The sequence below is a fragment of the Squalius cephalus genome, assembly GCF_949319135.1.
Source record: "Squalius cephalus genome assembly, chromosome: 25".
In the NCBI taxonomy this organism is placed as follows: domain Eukaryota; kingdom Metazoa; phylum Chordata; class Actinopteri; order Cypriniformes; family Leuciscidae; genus Squalius; species Squalius cephalus.
Genome location: NC_137146.1, coordinates 23545297 through 23571284, shown reverse-complemented (window position 1 = coordinate 23571284; position 25988 = coordinate 23545297). Strand labels below are relative to the sequence as shown.

Sequence of the window (25988 nt, the reverse complement as noted above, 5' to 3'; positions counted from 1 at the left end):
AAATATAGAGATACATATATAGAATAAAATGTCTTATTTATTCTCTGTATCATGACCGAGAAAATATCATAATATTTATGAAATGTGTTCATTATTAATGTGTTTTAATTTTGATCTCAATCAAAAATTGCACAGTTTACCTGACACCAGCATCCCTGCTTTCATTAAAGTCCTGTAGTTGATTCATAGGCTGGTCATTCTTCTTACAGACGGGTTTTGTTACTGTTGATCTTTGTGATGGGATTGAACTTAAACATCATGAAGAGAATCAAGAATCAGACACTCTGATATTGGTGAATTTATTTTACATCACCTGAATAATTCTATCAACAGTTAATAAGTAAATGCACATTAATATGCATGAATATGCCCCCACAGTAAATGCACTTATTAATAAATCAACTGCTCAAGGGCAAAACTGTAATAATACTAAAAACAAAAACTATGAAAAAAAGTTTGACAATATATTGTATTATACATTGTACATATTAAATTAAAATAATACATTGTTTATTAATTGCTTATAATTTAACGTCATGCCAGATATCAGAGCTAGTTCAATGGTGAGAATAAAAGTAGCAAAATATAAAAAGAGAAATAAACAAAAAAACTACAATTACAAATGTGTTTTAACTAAATCGGCCTCACTATTCTTTTCATAAGAATCAACAGAATAAACTCAGAGTCCTAGAGGAGTTAAAACCATCGCATTTCCTTAAAATATGCTTTAAAGATAGTGGACTCTGTCATAAGAGGCATAAAGGAGGATCTTCAACTGATAACAAAACCTTGTGCCTATTTGGCAATATGTGCAGATGATATGGTCTCAGTGATTATCTGAGCAGAAACAATGTTTTCTACCAACAACATGATTAATTTCATAAAGTTAAATTTTATTATATTGACATTAGTTGGTCATTTTTGTAATTTTGGAGGAGGTTATGATGGGTTTGAGGTCAGAATATATAGGGCATTATTTGAGCTCTGAATATAAGGCCTCATCAGCAGCACTGCTGCACATTACCTGGAGTTCCACAACGCCCAGGTACCAACAAAAAGGACTAGCCTACAGTCCATTTAAAATGTCCACAAAAGCTGGGTGTTTAAAATAATATAAGCATCTCATTCAATAAAATGCTATATCTGAGTCCAAGCCAACAAATTTTAACACTTTGTAGATATGTCTCTCTCGCATCAGGTGAAGACAACAATGTCTAGTATGAATATCATAAATGCAAAATACAAAAACACCATAATATTAAAATGCCAATCATGTATTTATAAAAATGTTATACCTGAGATCAGTCTGTGTGTTGTCATTCTTAAAATGTATTGGTAGACCCATAGACCTGTCACTTCTCAAAGACACACAGCTGGGCGCTGGTTCTGATCTCTCCTGCTGAACTGAACTATAACAGAACAACGAAAAGTAAAAACAAAACGTTTTAATGAAAAGCACTTGAGGAGGGTTTAGACATTGGTTTCAAAAAATTTCCCTTAAAAAAATTTATTTAAAAAAATATGTCACAGGTTTTTCTTCAGGAAACTTTTTTTTTATTTTTTTTATAAAAAATGTTCTTTAATGTGTTTATTCATAGTACCTGCATCCTTTAGAAGAATCTTCATCTCTGGATGTTTGTGTGTCACCCAGGGCCGTTTCTAGCCTTTTTGGCACCCTAGGCAAGATTCCTATTGAGCACCCCCCCCCCCCCCCATTATTATATATAATTATATATTATATATAAAAATTATATATTGTAATTTTACATTAACAGTTTTACTCACTTAAAAGGACTTTGTTGTTGCACTATGCTGGAGTAGTTAATAAATTAATTAATAAATTTTCGTTCTCTCCCATAGGATTTTGTGAAAATATGTTGGGTGGACCCCTGTCCCTCTAGGGGGTTTCGGGGGCATGCTCCCCCGCTAGAAAATTTTGTACATTTTAAGGTTAAATTAATGCATCAATCTGGTGCACTTTGAGAGCTAAAAATTAAGAGCTTCAACCCATGAACTGTGCACATTGAACAAAGAAAAAACATTGACTTGTACCTGGACACTAAAGGGCTCAAACATTTTAGTTATGATATAGAGTCTCAATCTACATTACATTATCACTTTTAAGATTTTTAAGTATTCTTATGACGTAAAATCCATATAGCCAATAATATGTACAGTATAAATTATATACAGTAAGTATATTTTACATTATTGCCTACTATAGTATAGGAAAATTACAATACTTCTGTCCTAATTTTTTCACTTGCAAGTTGCAAGAAATAAAACCTTGAGCTTTTATTTTGGAGAAAAACACCTGATCGCATGAGCAAAGTGCGCACTTTTCTTTAAATCACGCAGCACAAACAGAATGCCTATATAGGCTACTTAATTAAAGTCTTGTGCTGTTTTATAAAGGCACGAAGCCATATCACGATTTCGATTTTAGTTTGTTAACAAAATGTAACGCTAGAGACCTTTATGCTAGGCTATAAATTTTACATCTTGGCAAAAGGCGGATTCGAACTCGGGTCGAACGCATCAAAAGCTACTTTCAAGCACCTCACGCCTTACGACCTATGCCACTGTAGATATTAAGCAGTGGGCGTCTTTTTGCCAAAAAGACAGGAACTTAGTGCAAATATACTATCCATTATCGGAAATGTAAAAAAAAAAAAGGATTTTCTTCCACTCGCCTGGGTGAGAAAAAAAATCTCTTGGTGTGGTGAGGGCTCTCACTGGCGCCCCCCAGCTGTTTGCGCCCTAGGCGACCGCCTAGTTTGCCTATGCCTAGAAACGGCCCTGGTGTCACCCATGATAAAGCTGAACAGTTGAAACAGTCTGATCTCACTGACTCTGGGTGGAAATGACAAACAAACACAAAACTAATGTAATTAAACATTGTTAAACATCTTTATAATTGATCTGATCAGATCGTGAGAGTTGGAGAAATAAATAGATAGAGATCTTTTGATAAATTATCATAGGCTATACACGATACACAAAAAAAACCTCGTTCATTTCCTTTCAGAGAAAATATTAATGTGGAAGTCACCTCGAGTGCGCGAACAGTAAAATGTATCTACATAGCCAACCGATTCACAAACTCCTCCATCTGTTCCATCGAGTAGGCTAGCTACACATAAATTCCTGTCTACTATTTAATAAAAGTTTCTATTTAACATCTAATAATATTTTGTATCGGAAGGAATCGAGTGTCTGATTACAAATGCGAAACATCAGCTTTCTTTTACTTTCGCTATTATCTGTGACGAAAGGAGCACGTGATTAAACTGCTGAAGTCGCTGTAATGTTGGGTAGCCTAGTGTTTTAATGGTTGCCCTTATTGGGTTTAATCAACAGTAAGGTAAAGGTTTACAGTTAATAACTCCAGTCAGTTTTGTGTGCTGATAAACTCAAAACAAACATATTTATTACACGGATTAATGCATTTGTAGGAGCCATTATTCATACCTATGTTCGCCAGTAGAGGGCGGTGTACGCTGTGTAGTGAAAGCGGGTGTTCGAGACGTGCAGATCAGGTCACACCTGTCTATCAGTCAGTAATAAAAAATGTAAGCGTTCATAAGCCTATTATTCCACATCTCACTTAAATAGAATATATCTAGCACTACTTTCTTCTTATTTAATAGGCTACTCTAAACCACTTCTACATTCCTCCTCCTCTTCACATCCACTAAATAAACTTAACTGGGATAGTCCTAAAATAGTTCAGGTCATACTTAGATGGGAGAGGTTATTATGTGAGTCAGGGGCGTCACTAGGCCCTTTTTAGGGGGGCTTCAGCCCCCCTAAACTTCTGCCCAGCCCCCCTAAAAAATATTTGATTAATACATTTTTGATCGCTTCAGTCCCCTTTTAAAAAACTCATTTGAAACGGCGGAAAGCTGCGTCAAGTTCCGGCTCCTCCCCTTATCTGAGTCTGCTTGGATTTAGCGCTTTTTTTAATCTGCAGGGGCGCCGAGCAGAGCGAACATCAGAGAGTACAAGGTGTGTCGTGAGTGCATTTATTGATAGATTGCTATGATATTACATCTGCATCAGTGCAGTTCTTTGTCATAAATGCATTGCAGTTTACATAATGTAATTACTAGAGCATTGGGAGCAACACAGGACGGTTCGGTTTCTCATCCGAGCGCGAATTTTAGCAGCACGACTGACGCTTCAGTTTACGGTCAAGTGCGAGTTAAGAATATGTAGCTAAACTAACAGTTTTTTAGGTCATAAATGTTAAACGAATGACAAAAATAATTAGAAAACTAATAAACTTTTGTCTAATAACGTGTAATTATGTCATTGTGAAGGGACAAGAAACATTAACAAAGCCGTTTTCATAGGCACAAGATTAATAATGCATGTGTACATGTTGAGAATTAATATAATACAATTTGTAGCCTTCAGTAAATTAAAAAAAGTTCAGCTTTTGGAGGGGAAGAGACAGGGCAAGATCAGGAGACTGAGAGAAAAAGACAGAGTAATGGAGATGAGGAGAGAGCAGGTTTTAAATCTATTTCTTATCCTTTTTTGGCCTTCAAACGTCTTGAAATGCACATATCAGAGAAATAAAAATGTTTAACCCCATAACAACTTCAAATGTATGACCTCTTTGATTATAAAGCCCTGTCTACGGCCATATATTAGGCCTAGATCAATAATGAATGTGTATATATTGTGAATGAATTTAATAAACTTAGTTACCTAGCTTTCCTGGTAGCTTTGTCTGAAAAAATGATTCATAAATCAACCTATCAGTTGACCCTATGTTTACTTTCTTCACTGACAGACAAAAATGAAAAGCCTATATCAGTCAAAGCTCAGCTTTAGGAGGGGAAAAGACAGAGCAAGATAAAAACAAAGAGAAAAAGAGTGTGATGCTGATGAAGTGTGGAAAATAAACAGCTGCCCGCACATGGTTTTAAAGCTATTGTTATCCAATTTTTTGGCCTTCAAAACATCTTAAAATGCACATATGTAGATCAGAGAAATCAACATTTTCTCGGGGGAGCATGCCCCCGAACCCCCCTAAAGACCTCACATTCGGGACCTCAGTGATTATATAACTCTGCCATATGCATGTTACTGGATCAATGAATGAAAGTAGTTAATAATGAGCATTAGACCATAAACTAACTTTTTAATATCATACCCTCATTGGGGGCTGAGCCCCCCTAAAATGAAAATCCTAGAATCGCCCCTGATGTGAGTATAGGAGATCATAAGTCTGAGTGGACATCCATGACATGCGGAGTCCCTCAAGGCTCAATTCTTGCGCCACTCCTGTTCAACCTGTATATGCTCCCAATGAGCCAAATAATGAGAAAGAACCAAATTGCTTACCACAGCTATGCAGACGACACACAGATCTACTTAGCCCTATCGCCTAACGATTACAGCCCCATTGACTCCCTGTGCCAATGCATTGATGAAGTCAACAGTTGGATGTGTCAAAACCTTCTTCAGTTAAAGGTCCCGTTCTATGCCCCTTTTCACAAGATGTAAAATAAGTCTCTGATGTCCCCAGAGTGTGTATGTGAAGTTTGAGCTCAAAATACCCAACAGATCATTTTTTACAGCATGTTTAAATTGACATTTTTTGGGGCTCAGAAAAACGAGCCGTTTCAGTGTGTCCCCTTTAAATGCAAATGAGGTGCTGCTGGACGACACAGGGGGCGGAGCTTCATGAGCTCGCGCTCAGTCTGTCAGGAAAAATTCATCTCACGGAATGATGATAATATCAGAAACTCTCAGTAACGGCGTTCATTTCGAGTCGGACAATAATGCCTACAGAGTCAGAGTGCTGTATAGAGATGAAACAGGTATGGTTTAGTAGTTTAATTACGGTTATTATAACGTATTTGTCATCTGCTTGTAGGCTATGTATCCATTATTTATTAATAGCCTACAAGTCTGCTGTCTGAATGATGATCAAACATGTACTGATGAGTTTAATAAAGTTTATTGTACATCACACAAAAGATGAAGTGTCAGTTTTACTTCAGAAAATCACCGTAAGAGCTGAGTAAACACAGTAGGCTAAGTTATAAGAAGTGCCAAGTAGCCAGTAGAGTTGAGGGAGCATTCCTGTGGGCGGAGGTTAGTCAAAAAACGGTTCTGGTGATGTCACTAATGCAGGATGTAGAGGGGTGTAGTCCAATCGAGCCGTTTTTTGTAGTCAACTTCTGTTAAATAAAATATCTCGCTTGGCATTGAACTTTGAGCTTTATAATTTTACAGATATTATTTATGCTCTAACAGCAACATTACACACTAACTAAAGTTTGAAACATGGAATCGCATGCAACGGGACCTTTAAACAAAGACAAAACTGAAGTCATTGCGTTTGGAAACAAAGATGAAGTTCTCAAGGTGAATGCATACCTTCACTCTAGGGGTCAAACAACTAAACATCAAGTCAGGAATCTCGGTGTGTCCCTAGAGTCAGACCTTAGTTTCAGTAGTCATGTCAAAGCAATAACTAAATCAGCATACTATCATCTAAAAATTTTGCAAGAATTAGATGCTTTGTTTCCAGACAAGACTTAGAGAAACTTGTGCATGCTTTCATCACCAGCAGGGTGGATTATTGTAATGGACTCCTCACTGGCCTTCCCAAAAACACCATAAGACAGTTGCAGCTCATACAGAACGCTGCCGCCAGGATTCTGAGCAGAACCAGAAAATATGAACATATCACACCAGTCCTCAGGTCTTTACACTGGCTCCCAGTTAAATTTAGGATTGATTTTAAAGTATTATTACTGGTATATAAATCATTCAATGGCCTAGGACCTCAATATATTGCAGATATGCTCACTGAATATAAACCCAACAGATCATTCAGATCATTAGGATCACATCAGCTAGAATTACCAAGGGTTCACTCTAAGCATGGCGAGTCTGCTTTTAGCTATTATGCCAGCCGCAGCTGGAACCAGCTTCCAGAGGAGATCAGACGTGCTCCTACAGTAGTCACATTCAAATCCAGACTCAAAACACTTCTGTTTAGCTATGCATTTAATGAATGAGCACTGTGCCAATGTTCGTCGACTGTTTGTACTGTACTGTATTTTATTTTATTTTTCTAAACTGTTTTAATTATTCTTATCTCTTTTAATTATTTTAATTTCTTCTATGTAAAGCACTTTGAATTACCATTGTGTATGAAATGTGCTATATAAATAAACTTGCCTTGCCTTGCCTAGGACCTCACAAGATTGACCATGAGGTTCCTTGTGAATCTCTGAAGCTCAGAGTTACTGCAGAGAACATCACACAGACCTCGTCAGTATCAGGAATGAGACTGAAAACTACAGGGTTCAGTCATTAGTTCCATATGATTATTACTCTGTTTGGATTGGACTGTTCAGAACCAGATCTTGGTCAGACCAGAGCAACTCTTCATTCAGTAACTGGAGGAAAACTTATAAAATAAAACAAGTACTCCAATTCTGGAAATTAAGAGAACTAATGTTAAGAGGAAAGTTATGGTTGTGAACTCTCTGTTGCTCTCCAAATGCAACTACATTATAGGTGCAGTCGATTTACCACAATGGGTAATTAACGAGATGATTGAGATAACAAATGATTTTATGTGGGGAGGGAAAGGAGAACATTAATTGCATGTTATAAAGAAGGAGGATTAGGATTGATTGACTTAGAAGTTAAAAATAAGGCCATAAGGGTAAAAACGATGAAAAAGTATTTATGTGATAAAGTGGAGTATTGATGGAAAGGTTATATGAAGGATGTGCTGGACATATGTAGTGGATGTGGGGAAGAAGGGCTTTTTATGGGATTGGAAAAGCTGATGTATGACAAAATGCCGCTGTTTTATCAGGAAGTGCTTAGTGTGTGGGCAGAGGTCATGAATATACAGTATGAGTGTGAAAAAATAAATCAAGCTTTAAAACAACCGATATTTTTAAATCCAAAAATTAGAATGAAAGAGAAAGTGTTTTATGACAAATTGTATATGAAAGCAGGAATGAGACAAGTTAATATAGCATATGAATATGTAAGAGGGTTCTTACCTTATAGAGCCATATATGATTATGTTTCGGAGTGGGATGATGAAATCGAAATGTCAAAAGTGAACTCGATGTGTGAAAATATTAAGACGAGTCTGCCCAGAGCCTGGGTAGAGAGTGTTGAAAATGAAACTGTTAAACCTGGGGAATGGGGATTGCCAGATTTGTATTTTGATGGAGGTGATGGGAAACGACTACAAGAAGGAGTATCCACTAATATGATGTACAAATTTATTTAGAAAAAAGAGATCAAATTACCAGCATCAGAAAATGTGTGGCCTGGTGCTCCCTGGCTTAAAGGTTAAGGGAATTTGGCAAAACCTACACTCTCAGAAAAAAGGTACAAAAGCTGTCACTGGGACAGTACCCTTCAAAAGGGTTCTAATATGTACCATTTAGGTACTAATATGTACATGTTTGGTACCAATATGTACCTTTGAGGGACTTAAATGCACTCTTTAGGTACAAAGGTGTACCTTTTGAAAAGGTACCGCTACAGTGACAGCTTTTGTACCTTTTTTTCTGAGAGTGTATGTGCAAAGTACAATGGAATAGAATGTGAAAACCTGGATTTTAAATTAAGACACAACAGAATCTACACGAAAGTGGTCCTCCACCAGATAAACAAGAACATAAAGAGGGACTGTGATGTGTGTAGGTCTGCTCCAGAAACGATGATGCATGTTTTTTTAGAGTGCGAGAACTTGAGGGTTTTCAAAGAAAACTGGAGGAAAAATGTTAAACAAGACGAATGGAAAAAAACAGTTTTTATTTGGAGATTGTGTGTAGACTATAAAGATAAGAAAGTGAATCTCTGCAATTATTCTCTGCAAATGTTATGTTTTCTGGCACTGTGCCAGATTATTTGTTTATGTGTTTATTTTATTTCCAGAAGTCCAGACATGTTATGTTTTCAGGCACTGTGCACTTTGCAAGGCAGGTTCATCTCAGTGGTCAGTTTTTGAAACAGACATCACAATGTCTTGAATAAATACAAATACTGTGAACAAACACTTTTTTGCCTGTTCTGTTACACATAGGTCTACATCAAGATATATCGTAGATCAAATTGTCTGGCAATGAATATAGTAGGCTATTTCAGAATCACTGTATCATGATACCATCGATATGATGGACAAAATTGTATTGTAGTTGCGAGTACACCAGAGTCCTACGCAATTATTCTTGCCTCACTAAATTGCTGCAAAGTGTCCTCCTTTTTGGTGTCATGGAAATGGCCACCCTAGACATCGTTAACATAGTCCAAGTGACTACAATGGCTCAACCTTTAGTTTATCAAGCGACGAGAATACTTTGTGTGCAAAAAAAATAAAACAACGACTTTATTCATCTCTTCATTTTCTTCAGTGTGGGCCTCTGACGTGAGTTCACGAGAGCACCACGACGCATGCGCGAGAACTGAGAAGATGACGCAGATGGGTCTCGATGTAGTGTTTAAAATGGTTCTAAAGTGTGCATTTCATGGATGCACGTCAGAGGCCCACACTGAAGAAAATTAATAGTTGAATTGTTAGGAACACATTCAGCAATGAAAATGATTTCTATTTTTTATTTATGCAATTTCCTACGTCAAACCATGCGACTTACACACATAAATGTATTGTGATCATTAGCGTTTGTGGTTGCGCAATAAAGACTCAATCAATCCATGCATTATAACTGTAACCATAATAATAGCAGGCATGTGTGACAGTGAGTATCTGTTGTCTCATTTCACTGGCCAGCTCTGTGTAATTCTCTCTGCAGTGGCTCTGAGCTCCAGTCCAGGGCTGCGTTTCCCAAAGCATTGTGAGATAAGTTGATCGTAGAGGACATTGGTGGTAAATGGTCTTCACGATCAACTTCACAATGCTTTTGGGAAAGGCAGCCCTGGACTGGAGCTCAGAGCCACTGCAGAGAGAAGTACACAGAGCTGGCCAGTGAAATGAGACAACAGATACTCACTGTCACACATGCCTGGTATTATTATGGTTACAGTTATAATGCATGGGTTGATTTACACAGAAACAGAGTTTGATCAGATCAGAGCAGCTCTTCCTTCACATATTCAAGGTAATGTTCTACAATGGTTTCAGTGTCCCAGGACAGCAGTGAGCTCAACACTGCACAGCTGTGTCTTTAAAACACTTTGGCAGTGGACAAATGAGAGCTACTTTTGACAGTTTGCATTTCCTCTATTACAGCGGTGAGCTAATATACCGTTTATAATAAATTAATTAACATCATGTTACACACAAAAACAAGCAAACTGTAAATTCAATAATCTTTTGTGCTCTGTCTTCTGTTTGCTGTCTTGTGAACATCATGATCATCAGATTGACCCATCATTTCAGATGAATATGATCATTTTGTGTAGGCTAAATAAGTCTTTATCCAAAATGAATGTTATCTTATTACATTCAAATGATTATGTTAATACACTGTACAAAAAACATTTTCACAGTACAGACCAGTTTTGTTTGTTTTTTACTGAAGAATTTCTTAGATGATGACTTCTGAGCAACTTCACCATGCATTTGAGAAATGTAAAACCAGTTCATAAGAGACATAAGGGTGCATTCCTGAACACAAAGAAAATGTTTTAAGGTTTCTTCAAACTATTCAAACTGTCTTTGGATCTGAACCATAAGTTAAAAAACAAAACAAACAAAAAAACTTGCAGCTGCACATACAGAAAAAAAAAAAAAAAAAAACACATCTGAATACAATAACTAATCAAATGAGTAACCATAGTGACAAATTAACAAACACAGAGAGACGGTGAAAACTAAGACAAAACAAAGTCCAAACACAAAGGAACTGTTACAATGAAAGGTCATGACATTGACTTTTTTTTATTATTATTTAATGTTCCTTGGGGTTCACTTGTAATGCTGATTAAGTTTTTTGCAAAAAAAAAAAAAAAAATTATATTATATATATATATATATATATTATATATATATATATATATATATACACACTGTATATATGCTGAAAAAGTATTTTCAACTTTCATTCTGACATTCTGTTTGAAAGTTAAGTGTATTAAGTATTAGTTGTTCCAATTTAGCAGAGTTTTTATGTTAAGTACATAAATATGTAAATGTATTTGTAGTACACTTAGCATAAAATAAATATATTTCAAATACTTTAATTTTTATTATATTTTAAATTAAATTATTTTTAGACACAATCAAGGTTTTTCAAATTGTGTGAGTCAATGATTTAATGACCTATTCATGGTGGTCGCTCGTGTCGTCGATGAACGAGTTAGTCAGTTTGAACAAATCATTTGAATGAAGGATTCAAAGTTTCACTAATTAAAGTGAACCCATTATGCAAAATTCACTTTTACTGATATGTGTAAACAACCAGCCTTTAATGGTAAAAATCCACCCATTCCTTTACTTTTTTTTTTCATACAATCCCCATAAATCAGAAGCAGTGTCTGAAAATATGCGGCTCCAGATTTCCCCTTACTCTGACGTCTCTCGTCTCAGGGGGACATGAGGGAGGGAAGCACGGTCATTCGCAAATACAACCGGTTTTCTACTGAGACAAAGCTTAATGCTAATCAGTGAAGTATCCCTTTAAACATAACAGATTAAATGAATTACAAGTCACATTTCAAATTGCCTTGGTAGAAATTACTGATAAACTGAGACATGAGGGAAAACTGAGATTTAATGATAAAATGTAATTATATTGTGATTATATCATGATATAAAAAAACAAAAAAAAACAAAAACCAACCTGAAATTAATGTTTGATGAAATCATCTTCGTGACTATTTGCTGGTAACATTCATTTAAAATACTTCTATTACTCTTCTGTAATCACATTCTTGTAAATCTATAAACTCTCTAAACTCTGTCACCTTTTCCTAAATAATAAACTACTAATATACACCGTCTATATCTTGTTGATTAAAATAATCTAATTGTCATTGAATATTGGAAGTTACACTATCAAAATTGTTATCAAGCAGTGCAATATCTAATCAATAAAGTCATTTTCAGCACGTTTTACATTTACATGATCATTTAGCAGAAACTTTTATGCAAAGCAACATACAAATGAGGAGAGCAATAGAAGCGATAAAACCAACAATATGCAAGTGATGTGACCATTCCCAGTTTAGTCTACAAAAAGATCCGTCTTCAGCAGTTTTCATGGGTCATCACAAATAGAAGAATCTTACATTATTTATTTGTGAGTTCAAGTCCTCTATTAGATCATTGTGGAAATCTGACACACACACGAGAGTGAGATCTCTGCGGTCTCTTTGTAGTCTGTCTCTGCGTCTTCAGTCTCTGCGTCTTCGGTCTCTGTGTCTCAGGTCTCTGCGTCTTTGGTACAAACACAGGCAGAGATACATACAGAGTACATTAATATTACAGCCAGAGATATAAAGGTGAGGAGAACATCAGAGCTGTTGTTCTGCACGCGGGTGAATGAAAAGATGAGGAAGATCCTGATCAAGACCATTGTGAAAAGATCATCGTGTCAGGAACACTTCCCACTTACCGTCATAAAAATGAAAGGTTAAGTAGATTAGGCTATTCGCAACGAACATCACTAACCACTCGGTGAGTTCCACAGTTTTGAAAACGAACGTTAAGGGTTGTTTTAAGGACATGTTCGTGCATGTCCATAGACAGCCACTCTGAAGTGGTCAAAGGCGATTCTAAACGAGTCAAAAAGTCGAGACAGGACCCATCGTCAAAATTTCTGTGTCCACCACTCTAGTTCATCCAAAACAAACTAGAAAATAGACTCAAAGTGCTAAATACCGGAATTATCCTTTAAAAGCAGGGGGTGTAAACTTTAAACAGGATTATGATGATGTGTACATTTTGTTTAAAGATCATCTTTTTTTTCATTCAGTACTGCCCTTCAGAAGCGAATACTTCCCTGTTTCACAGAAGACAAAATAATTACAATTTATCCTATTCATGCAATTTAAAAAGTTTACACACTCCAGCTTTTAATGCATTGTGTTGCATCAGTAAAAAAAAAAAAAAAGGGTTTTTTTCTAAAATTCTTCAAGAAATACTGTGTAAAACTGATGTTGTTAAAGGTCCCGTTGCATGCGATTCCATGTTTCAAAGTTTAGTTAGTGTGTAATGTTGTTAGAGTATAAATAATATCTGTAAAATTATAACGCTCAAAGTTCAATGCCAAGCGAGATATTTTATTTAACAGAAGTTGACTACAAAAAACGTCTGGATTGGACTACATCCCTCTACATCCTGCTTTAGTGATGTCACTAGAACCGTAACCTCCGCCCACAGGAACACAGGCGTATTGATGGCGAAATGTCAACAGACGGTTGATGTTTATCTATAATCGGATACCGCAAAAGTTTAATTCGAAGTTGTTAGTTTGCTCTGTCCATTTCACCACGGACTGTTTTTCTAACCTGGGATAATATCAAGCAGGCTTCTCTCAGCGTTTCATACTGACGAAGGGCGCAATTTCAACTATATTCCAGCAAGCGGTAAGTAGTGATTTACTATGGAAGTAGCAATCAACTTCACATCGTTTCTCTTAGTAGGATGAAAATAATCTTACTTAAACTGTGATTAATATACAGAAAGCGATCAAAGAACAATCCCTTTCCAATCGCCCAAGCTGTCAATCACACAGCGCGAGTTTATCTGGACACTTGCCAAAACTCGTTATAAAATCAATGACGCTGTTACACTGCACAACGAAGCTCTTACTGTATTTATATACCTCATGTTTGCATTGGTGAAATCATTAGTGAGTGCAGAAACTGCGTTGCAATGATAAGATCTTCATTCACACGATCAACAGACTGTCATCTGCTCAATGCTCATCACTGCAACCTTTTATGAGATGGGAATAGATCATTCTAAATACTTAAAAAACTTCTCACGATTCGTTAATCCCGATAGCTGTAATAGTAAAAACGTATAATAGCTGTAATAGTAAAAGTTTTCCAGATAGTTCCACATGTAATGCCAGATATTTCATATGCAAGCATTTCAGCCAATCACAGCAGAGGGCGTTTACACTGAAGTCTCACAGCAGACACGCCCCTTCAAACAGAGCGTTCAAACCAGGGAATGAAATCAGGCTAGGAAATATGCCTTTTACTTCTAAATTATAACAATTTTAGATCTAAAAAACATACTAACATTATAAGGGCACCCCTGGAAACATGATAAAATAATAAAAATAATCCATGGAATGGGACCTTTAAAATAACATGCAGGGAAAACCAAGTCCTGTGTTTTGTGGACCCTTTGTGTTACAAACCTTATTGGTATTCCAAAGTATTCTGAATTATTTACCGGTAGATTAGGTTACAAAGCTTGTGTAATCTAACGAAATGTTACAAATTACTGTATTTTGTAATCTGTAGTAAATAATCTACTTACAATATAGTGTCTCCAGTTTATAATGTGGATCATTCTTCAGATCAGAGAGACGGTTCACGGCTGATTCTCCTAGTTTATTCCAAGACAGATCCAGATCTCTCAGGTGTGAGGGGTTTGATCTCAGAGCTGAAGCCAGAGCAGAACAACCTTCATCTGTGACTCCACAATCATACAACCTGTAGAGAACAATGACACACTCTTCACTCTCTCAGTTCAGATCAGATCAGTTTAACACAAGGGTCCGCAGCCCTCTGTGCAGGGGTCCGTCAATTAATGCTTGATCACAAATAATTTTTTGTTAATAAAATTAAAACATGGGTAAAAAACATCACAAAGTCAAATTTAAATATAAGCTCTCAAACTAATGCAAGATCACCCTCAAACCTTCATCTGTGACTCCACAATAACTCAACCTGTAGAGAACAATGACGCTGTGTAAACTGTGTGTAAAATGACCATTTTATTAAAGATTGCAGTGTGTGATGTGATGTGAATGTAGTGACAAGCAAAGCCACTATATTCTACACTGCTTTATAAAGGATGCCGGTTTTCCATGTACTTGAGGAGAAACTGAGGGACAAATACCATGCAGTGCTGTAACTATGGAGTGATGAAGAGATGACATTAATAACACCTGAAGTGTAACTTTTTATCAATTAAATGTACTATATTTTAGTTCAATAATATTAATTTAAAGGGGACATATCATGCTAAATCCACTTTTTTAGCCCTTAAATGCATTTTGTTGTATATTTTTAGTGTTTAGAAGTATAGAAAATTTGAAATTAGTCTCTTCAGGTGTTTCGTTGATATCTTTATATTCTATTTTGGTCATATTTTTCAACCTGTTCCGATTTTTCTATTCTCTATGACGTTTTGTGAACAATTACGTCACAGTATTTGCAGCGGAACTGCCAAATAAGGACATCGACTACCGGCTCAACACTTCGAGCAATCCACCATTTTTATTTCTCGCTACGATTTTGTAGTCCAAGCTCAAAGATGCAGAACATACGAGAGGGTAAGTCAAAATGTTCGGTTGTTGGATGTAGTAACCCACACGCTTCATTACACCGTCTCCCAGCATCAGAACCTCTTCGAAGTGCCTGGTTGAGTTTTATTTTTCACGGAAATGTACCCATAAAGTCATTTTTGTGTGCGCGAACGCGAAGCCCTTCAAGGATAACTACTTCAGCAGCAACAGGGTTTTTCCTGCATTGAACTTGTTTTAGCGCCCACCAAAGCGATTTTTTTGTCCCGCCAAAGTCTTATTTGATTGGTGAGTAATGTAGATGAACTGCCGCGCTTGTGACAGGGCGCACGTTTAACTGAAAGAACGGGCAGAGAGAGAGACCCGGGGGCGCGCACGCTCTCTCTCTCTCTTCGGAGCCAGGCGAAAGTGTAAACAAGACTTCACCGTCTCCAAACTAGGCGCTGTCTTGCTCTCTCTCCCTCGCACATATTAATCAAAATAAATCGACACGGTGGTAAAAGGTCGGAAGACCAAAGTTTCATGTGGAGCATTCTGAGATATTTTTTTCCTGAATTACCGTGTGAATTGTGCTAAATAAGTTGCCTTATCTTTTCTGAAAAGCGTTCCGGGCATTAAGCTGACATAAAACAACACTTTAATAAAACGAAAAAACTATCCAATGATGAAATGTTTTCTGTGTTGACACAAATCTTGAATGTCCAAAAGTTTCTGTGCCGCTAGATAATCGTATCTCTGCTATCAAACTACAAAAATGGCCGAACGGGGTGGAGTTGAACCGAGTGTCACCTCTACAACCTGGAGAGGGGGCGGGGTATGATGTGTCTCATTTGCATTTAAAAAGACCGCACCAAAACGAGTTGCTCTCAGACGCACATCAGAAAAGGGGTAGAAAAGGGGCCTGTGGAGCTATAATAATAAGGAATTCAGACCCAAACATTGCAGTTCCGCTTTATATAGACCACAAATGTATGATTTATATGTAAAAAGGAACGATTTAAAAGCATGATATGTCTCCTTTAATATGGTACTAAATAATATTTGTCCAATAATTATGATCCATTAATGGCCATTGAAAATAATATTTTTTCTAATATGTGTATTACTTATATTACAATTAGATTTCATGCTTAGCATTTAGCATGCTAATATATGCTATTGCTAATTAATAGTTTCATAGCTAGCTACTACAATCTTATAATTCAGTCATGTGACACAAAAAATATAAGAAATTGAATGACTTAATCCAGTAAGGGAACCATATTAAAATCACTTTAAAAATTCTTAATTGGGTTACTTGGAAATGACTCCATGATGTTGACATTATGTGAACAAATTATCTTTGTTTAACTTAATTGGTTCATGTGGAACGGATGTCAAGTCAAGTCATCTTCATTAATATAGCGCTTTTAAAAATGTAGATTGTTCCAAAGCAGCTTTACATTGATAATAGGAAATTGAAAGTAAAGTGGCTTTACAGCAGCTCTAGAATAAAGTTATTGTCCAGCTAAAGTTAGTTTGATTGATTCACTTCCGTCACAACGATCATTAGTTATTAACTTAGGGGCCGCTAACATGACACCGTTTTAACAGAAAACTCTTAAGTTCTTTCTGCGCAAACTTCAAAAACGCGAACCAGTGAGAACGCTGATGGCGTGCACATGCGTATTACGAGTTCAGTCTATAGGTATGTGCGTTTGAATATATGTGCGCAGGCGTGTAGTCCTTCCCTACAAAACAACCCTCAACATACTACTTGTCTAGCCTTAAAATTAATAATACAGAATTTTTATCGCTTCCATGTAGCCACACGAACCGGAATTTTCCCGAAAACGCTTTATCTGTAGAGAGGTAAAGGGAAGGAAGGGAGGCCTTCAAAGGGAAGAACCTAGTTGACATTTCAGGACTGCGCTGTCGTTGCGTCCAGGCGCAGGTCCTTCATCAGATCTGGATATAGCCTGGATCCGGCGGACTGCGGTAAACCTCGGGATAAACAGAGAGACTAAGGCTACATTCGAAACCGCATACTTCCCTACTTTATAGTAGGGGAAAAAGAGTAGGGGAGTGAAAAAGTATGTACAAATCCTCTGTGTTCATAAAAGAGTAGGCGAGAATTACCTGGGTGACGTACTAAGTATCGCGAGATAATTATATTCAATTATAGTGTGTTTATAATTGAATATAATTATAACAAAACATAGTGTGTTTGAATATGCCTACTTTCCTACTATATAGTAGGCGAAAACAGTACGTGAAAGAAAAATTATGTTCGAAACATTAGTATTCATAAAAGAGTAGGCGAGAAGTTCCCGGATGGCTTACTGCTTTCGGCCAGATTTTTAAGTCCTCATCCGATGGATACTTTTCTATCCCAGGAGGCCACGCGAGAGGATACGTCATTATCAAAAATCGCAGAGATCAGCGACGCGGGTGCTTTCAAATGTGAGTAAACACGTTTCCTTGTGTTAAAATTGCATGTGTTAAAAAACTGTAGAGTAAACAGTTGAATTGCTGAAGGTGTAAAGACATTACACAGTATAGTATAGTTGTGATTTTGCTGTAAAAACACGTTTTATTATGTATAGCTAACAGGGGAGCTCCAGTAAGGACACGTAAGTTACGTCTCTAAAGTGGATTTACATAAACCATATACATCTTAAAGACGCTTATTTGAAATGTCTATTTACATCTGACAGGAAAATCTTCAATACGTATTGCAGAAGAGCACATCACAACATGAAATAGACATCTGAGTGATGTATGTGTGCTATTATGTAGAACAAATCTATAAAGTAACTAAACATAATTTATCTATTTTATTTGTCCATTAGTAGTTGATAAATTGAGTAACATTTATGTTGGATTTATTGAGTTGGAGTCGGCTTTGCAGCCTTGGCTAAATTAAGTTTACACAAAACTAGGTAATGATCTGAGATGTCATCGCTCTGCTGCAGAATTTCAACGGCATCAACATCTATTCCGTGTGATAATATAAGATCTAGAGTATGATTACGACAATGAGTAGGTCCTGACACATGTTGACTAACTCCAGTAGAGTCTTTAAATGCCAGTCCCAATGCATCTTTTTTGTTATCTACATGTATATTAAAATCACCAACAATTATGACTTTATCTGCAGCCAATACTAACTCTGATAGAAAGTCAGCAAATTCTTTGATAAAGTCTGTATGGTGCCTTAGTGGCCTGTATACAGTAGCCAGCACAAATCTCAAAAATCTTTTAAATCCAACACACCTTTTCAGTGCATTGTTTTCTGTTTTTTAAAAATAATTTTGGATTTACTGTAAATCCTTAAGAATGTCAACATTGAAAAGTGGAATATTAATCAATTTATTAAAGAAATTTAAATTATTAGAAGACCCTGAAGCCTTTTTGTCCCTGATATTATTATTTTTTCCATTTCTTTTTCCTTTTTTATATTGTGCTCTGTTTAGGACATTTATAATAGTTTTGTTTTGCCTTATTGTAATGGTATTTACTGCAATACAAAACTTTGACGTTACTTCCGCATTCCTCGATTCCTATGGAAGTCTGTGGGTGTTGTAACTGTCAGTTCAAAAACACTTGTTTTAATATAACAGTTATACTTTGTGTATTTGTGTAATATTTTGTCTTGTTTGTGATGTGATGTGGTGTATATATATATATATATATATATATATATGCTGGGCAGAACATTTATGTTTTAGGATTAGCATGTTTAATCAAGCATTGGCTCACCTGTGATGTTCACTGATTTAACTGAATATTTATTTAATGTGCATTTGGACTGAAGTAAGTATCACTTGTAATTTATTGTTTAACTGAGTGTCTATGGATCACACATAAAAATACTGGTTTTGGTTTTCCTGGTCAAACTATAAATGTACAGAAAATGAGCTCTCAATAAAGTGTATTCAAATGTCTCTCATTTGTGTTGTGTGGATGTGTAATTTGGTTGGACTCCGTCTTCAGACCCGAAAACAAGCTAGAGTTTAACAAGCAAAGTTGGTGATCATTGAGTAAAAAAGTTAAAAACTTTTACATTACTAATAAAGAATATATTTACCAAGGACAAATATATATGTGTTTATCAGAGAGTTCATCTTACCCCAGTTTCTCCAGTTTACAGTGAGGATCCTCCAGTACAGCAGAGAGCAGATGAACTGAATCTCCTAGTTTATTCCCAGACAGATTCAGATGTCTCAGGTGTGAGGGGTTTGATCTCAGAGCTGAAGCCAGAGCAGAAAAACCTTCATCTGTGACTCCACAATTACTCAACCTGTAGAGAACATTGACACACTCTTCACTCTCTCAGTTCAGACCAGTTTAGCAGTGAATTTAGCCTAGAAATCTAGCGGCAGCAAATTTTATTTCGCAGCCAGGGTCGTCTAGCAACTCTTTGTTGACTTGCGAGCTGGAAAAACCAAACTCTAGTCAGGCCAATCACATCATGTATAGAATCGGTGGGCGGGCTTAACATAATGACGACAGAGTTTCGACGGTTCCCTGCTACTTGAAAATTTATAGTTATATTTATAGTGTTAATATTAATTTGCGAGTCCACAAACTCATTCTCTTAAATGGCTTGGGTCTGCAGAGCATTCACAGCATACAGTAAACGGACTGAATGCCTGACCTGAAGCTTTTATATTAAGACCATTTTCATGTTTATCATTTATTTCTATTATTTGCGTTGCCTTATGACTTCATGCTTGCAGTTTCACACATAAGTGTTTATTACCACAACAGTAAATACGTGTCTTTAGAAATGTTATAATAAATTATATAATGAAAAAGACTAATAAAACTGTCTCTTCATATTAAATGGATAATAATATATGTCTGGAAACTTGAAAAATGAGTAATAATGGGGTCTATAAAACTTAAACATTTAATGATTTATAAGCATTTCACATATTTCTACACTAATTATACAAAACTAGGTAACACTTTAGAATACTGTTCCTTCATTAATGAATAATTACACAGGAACAAATGAGTAACGAATTATTAACATTCTAGTAACTACTATTAACTAACAAGAAACTCTGATTAACAAATTAGTAAGTAATTGCGCTCAGATGAATGTAGTAGTTCACTATTAGCTAATCAATAACTACTATTTTTTTCATACCTCCCAGAGAACTACTATCTACAGGTTCATAATTAAAATGAATAATGCATAATTTATAATAAAAGGTAATGGTAACCCACTAGTAATGACTCAAGTATTACTACATCATTCTAAATGAACTACTAATTATTTGGATCAGTATTCTAAAGTGAAAAACATGATAACTACCTAATATTGACTGAAGTCATTGTAAGCTTTTGAGATTTTTGTAAGATTTTGAATAGCAATTCCTTCCAATGGATTTGGTAACACTTTAGTCATTACTAGTGTGTTCCCATGATCTTCACTTTAGAATACTGATCCAAATAATTAGTAGTTCCTTTAGAAAGATGTAGTAACACTTGAGTCATTACTATACAAAACCTTACAAAAGCCTTTAAAGCTTACAGTGACTTCAGTCAATATTAGGTAGTTATCATGTTTTTCACTTTAGAATACTGATCCAAATTATTAGTAGTTCCTTTAGAAAGATGTAGTAACACTTGATTCATTACTAATGGGCTACCATTACCTTATATTAAACATTGTGCATTATAAATATTTATTAACCTGTATATAGTAGTTCTTATAGTCTTCAGTGAGGTATGAAAAATAGTAGTTACTGATTAGATAATAGTGAACTACATCCGACTGAGCGCTATTACTTACTCATTCGTTAATCAGAGTTTCTTGTTAGTTAATAGTAGTTACTAGAGTGTTATTAATGCATTACTCATTTGTTCCTGTGTAGTTATTCATTAATGAAGGAACAGTATTCTAAAGTGTTACCCAAAACTATTCTGCCAGAACACCATACTGTACAAATGAACATGAGTAAATGTTCATTCATTGAGTAAACATGGGGGAAAAGAGTTGTCATTGTAGTCAGAGTGAAACAGATTAAAATTATTGAACAATGAATATAATAAAATACTGACTAAATTTAAAGGATAAATTAAAATAAATGTAAAAATGAACACTAATACCAGATCATGAGATTAGACGTGTACACCTGTGATTTCTGTGCTGAGATTTAGTGTTTTACAGAACATTTTACAAGCTAATTATAGTCCTAAAATTCTTACTGAGGACAAAGACATGTGTGACTATCAGAGAGACAATCTTACAGCAGATTCTTCAGTTTACAGTGAGGATCCTCCAGTACAGCAGAGAGCAGATGAACTGAATCTCCTAGTTTATTCCCAGACAGATCCAGATTTCTCAGGTGTGAGGGGTTTGATCTCAGAGCTGAAGCCAGAGCAGAACAACCTTCATCTGTGACTCCACAATCACACAACCTGTAGAGAACAACGACACACTCTTCACTCTCTCAGTTCAGATCAACACGTTTCTACACAGACTATTAAATATGTCTAAATTTCAAATGGAGATTTATCAGTTCTAAAAAATAATAAAGAAATTATTAAAGACAAACACGTTACTTCATAAATCCAACCGTTCTAAATGAGCTAAAAACACAACTACACCTCTTCTCTGTGACAGACTCATCGTGAAGATGAAAGCACACAAGAGTACGGTAGGTTAACTACTGACTATAAGTAACTTTGCAACTACATGCCAACTTATTCTAATCCTAACCCTACCAGTCTACTAATAAATCTATTAACACTCCAATGGGAGTTAGTAGACATGTGCAACTGTACTTATAGTCAACAGAATGTGTTCAAGGGACCATTAAAGGTCCCATGACGTGGATTATTTTGTAATGTTTCCTGGGGTGCCCTCATAATGTTAGTATGTAATAATAATAATAATAATGTAATAATTTAGAAATAAAAGGCATTTTTCCTAGCCTGATTTTAGCCTCTGATTTGAACGCTCTGTTTGAAGGGGCGTGTCTGTGTGAGACTTGGGCGTGTCTGCTGTGATTGGCTGCTGTGAGACTTCAGTGTAAACGCCCACTGCTGTGATTGGCTGCTGTGAGAGTTCAGTGTAAACGCCCACTGCTGTGATTGGCTGACATGCTTGCATATGAAATATTTAGCATTACATGTAGAACTCTCTCGAATACTTTTACTATTACAGCTATTATACGTTCTCTTACAAGAGGTCTCTCGTACTGCGTAAGATATCTTACGCTAGGGGAAAATCCTTTTTCCGCGAGATATTGAAGCCAAAAATTATCCTTAATTTTTCAATAATGCAAAACGCGTTGCGGCAGCATACAGACATAGGCGAAGCAGCTCGCGCGCCTATTGGCTGTTCTGCGGCAACTGCAGCAGCCTATTGAGCGAGGCCTGGCGTGACGCCAGACCCAATGAGGGTGCTTCGCGCCCGCTGCGTCACATCCCGCCGAAACGGGCGTGGTCTAGGCCTATAAATACAGCTCGCAGGCAGCTAATATCTGATTTTTCATCCTTCAAGCGAAGCACACGCATCGCTGGAGCTGGAGAGAAGCCACACCGTTGAGAGAGAGCACCTTCAGCGGGACGAGTCACTGAAGTCGCTGGCCGCACCGCCTTCCTTGCCTTCCTGCTGCGCTTTCCGGCGCCTATATCCTTTTCATTCTCTGTATTGTGTGTGTGTGTGTTGCTACCACGACACAAATACTAAAAGAGCAGCGTCTTTTTAAAGATGCCTTCCTGCGGCTCGTGCAGAGCCACACTCAGCGACGGGGACCGCCATGTGATCTGCGTTTCCTGCCTGGGTGAGGAACATGCAGCTCTCGCGCTCGCTGATGGCGGCTGCCCTCACTGCGAGCTACTGCCCATGGCGACTCTGAGGACTCGCCTGGCCTTCTTTGCCTTCTCTCCCCCGCCCGCCGCGGTGTCGCGCCGTAAAAAGCGCCGTGCCCAGCGGGTCCCGGAACCTTCCCCCAGCCGCCAAAGCTCGCCGGTTCGCCCGCCTGCTTCACCTGCTTCGTCAGCCTCTCTTCCTGACGGGCAGCGGCCGCTGTCTGCCGCCGCTTCCGTCGACATCGCTAACGAGGAAGCCCTGCTGGGAGAAGAGGATTCCTGCTCTATCCTGGCGTCAGGCAGTGAGGATTGGGCGAGCTCTGAGGATCTCGCGCCCCCTGCCCGCACTTCGTCAGGCAAGAGAGCGTCCATCGAGACGGAGCTCATGCGAGTGCTCGCACAGGCCGCGGTGAGCCTCGAGTGGTCTTCGCCCGAGCAGCCCGCTCACAACCGGCTGGATGTCTTTTTCCTGCCTGGGGAGTGCGCTTCGCCTGCGTCCAAACCAGCGCCCTTTCTTCCTGAGTTACACGAAGAAGTCGCTAAATCCTGGAACGCCCCCTATTCAGCTAGAATGTTTCTCTGGCATTCTCTGCAGTCGACCATGCCAAGAACAGGGGATACCATTCGCTGCCGCTGGTCGAAGAGGCGATTGCGGCCCACTTATGCCCGCCCTCCGCTGGACGGCGTGCTAAGCTGGCCCTACCCTCCAAAGCTTGTTGCACGACGTCAAGCCTGCTCCGCCGCGCTTTCTCCGCCGCCGGGCAAGCTGCGTCAGCGCTGCACACCATGGCCACACTTCAGATCTTCCAGGCCGATCTCCTCCGAAAGCTGGATGAGAAGGGACCTGAAGCGATCTGCGTGCCGGACTTGAGGAGCGCCACGGACCTCGCTCTCCTTGCCACTAAGTCCGCGGCACAGGCCATTGGGCGAACTATGGCCTCTCTCACCGTGACTGAGAGGCACCTTTGGCTGACGCTCTCGGAGATGGCCGAGTCCGAGCGCACCGTGTTCCTCGACGCCCAGCTTTCTCCCACCGGCCTCTTCGGATCCTCCGTGAAGGACTTTACGGAGAGATTCGCCGAGGTACAGAAAGCGTCACAGGCTATGAAGCACTTCCTCCCGAAGCGCTCCAGCTCTGCAGCAAGCTGTGCGAAACCGTCTGCACAGAGCTCACAGCCCCAGCCACCGCCACCACTTCGCAGCGCCGCCAGGCCCGAGGCGCGAGACCGCGCTCCCGCTCATCCGGCCGCCGCCCCACCATGCGCGGCCCGCGGCCCAGGATTGTGGTAAAGCCCGAGGCCCCGAAGTCGTCCTAGCACGCCTAGGAAAACGACGGTGTTCGAGTCCCACTGCGGCCGGACTTCCACCAAAGCTATTCGCTCGTCCAGTTCCAGCAAATGCGACTGGTCCAGTGTTTTCTGCAGCCAACAAGCCGGTTCTGTTGCCCGCTTGCCTGCACACAAAAGCTGTTTTTACGGCTACCCAGATAAATCCCCAAGAGAGTGTATTTTCTGGTGTCCCGGCCACGGCCGATGGTGTTTTATGTGTAGAAAGAATGCCCAGTGCCCATCACTACACACAAGCACAGCCTGTCACACAAGGCTCGCGCACATAAAATCGACTCAGATCGATTGCGCATCAAACGTGGTAAATGTGCCCACTACCCAGTGCCCACACACACTACGTTATGCATGTCTCACGGTTTCTGTAAAAACGAAACCAACAGGCATTCGCTTCACTCAAGCGAAAAATGCTTTCGGTGTGATAAATGTGCCCGCTATCCCGCGCCCATACCCACACACAGACATGACAGTTCCTACGGGACTCGCCCAGCCCTCCCCCTCTAAGTTGACCACCGCAGAGGAGTCGAGCGCGGTGCCCGCTGTTATCAGCGGCCCCCTGCCTCAAATGTCACGAGCGCGACGCTTGTGTTACAGCACACCGAAGCCTCTCCATCGCTGAGCGAACGGAGCGCGCTTCGTATTCAACCCCTAGCTATTCATGCAGATGCATGGGCAAAGCTGCCCGGGGTTTCAAAGTGGGTGCTAGACATTATAAAAAGAGGCTATTCGCTGCAGTTTCGCCGGCGCCCTCGCCGCTATACGGCGCGCGTCGAGACCTCGGTAAAAACAGAAGTAGCACATCTACTTCGAACCGAAGTGGCGAAACTATTGAGCAAAGGGGCCATAGAGCCTCTCTCTCAAGTTCAGAGCGAAGGAGGGCTATACAGCAGATACTTCCTGGTACCGAAAAAAGACGGGGGTCTCAGACCCATACTAGATCTAAGGCAACTGAACAAAGTGCTTGTGAAGCGACAGTTCAGGATGCTCACGACCAGAAAAATCCTCGCGCAGATTCGCCGAGGAGATTGGTTCGTATCGATAGATCTGAAGGACGCGTATTTTCAAATACAAATAGCGTCACGTCACAGGCGATTTTTGAGATTTGCCTTCGAGGGCCAGGCATATCAGTACACAGTCCTGCCGTTCGGTTTGTCCCTGGCACCCCGTACATTTACGAAGTGCATGGACGCGGCGCTCGCACCCCTCAGAATGAAGGGCTTGCGAGTACTGAACTATTTGGACGATTGGCTGATTCTAGCGCAATCTCGCTCAGTGCTCATAGAGCACACGACCATTTTACTCGATCACCTCGAGAATTTGGGTCTCAGAGTCAATTGGGCAAAGAGCTCTCTGTCCCCCAGTCAGACGATATCTTTCCTGGGCACAG

General features: G+C 38.8%; 1 protein-coding gene across 2 annotated transcripts in view; it reads right to left on the bottom strand.

The window, feature by feature from the left end:
- The window catches only part of LOC307153983 (NACHT, LRR and PYD domains-containing protein 12-like), a 136884-nt gene that overhangs the window by 59344 nt on the left and 51552 nt on the right, over positions 1 to 25988 (bottom strand). Inside the window, exons 9-12 of one of the 2 annotated variants that reach the window (XM_079863841.1) lie at positions 21690 to 21860; positions 19558 to 19728; positions 14456 to 14631; positions 11405 to 12397 (exon numbers count right to left, since the gene is read on the bottom strand). In XM_079863841.1, the coding sequence (XP_079719967.1) occupies positions 12384 to 12397; positions 14456 to 14631; positions 19558 to 19728; positions 21690 to 21860 (532 nt within the window). In that variant the 3' untranslated portion in view covers positions 11405 to 12383. Of the gene's footprint in view, positions 1 to 140; positions 231 to 11404; positions 12398 to 14455; positions 14632 to 19557; positions 19729 to 21689; positions 21861 to 25988 lie in introns of those variants that run through there. The other variant, XM_079863840.1, reaches the window with a different exon arrangement.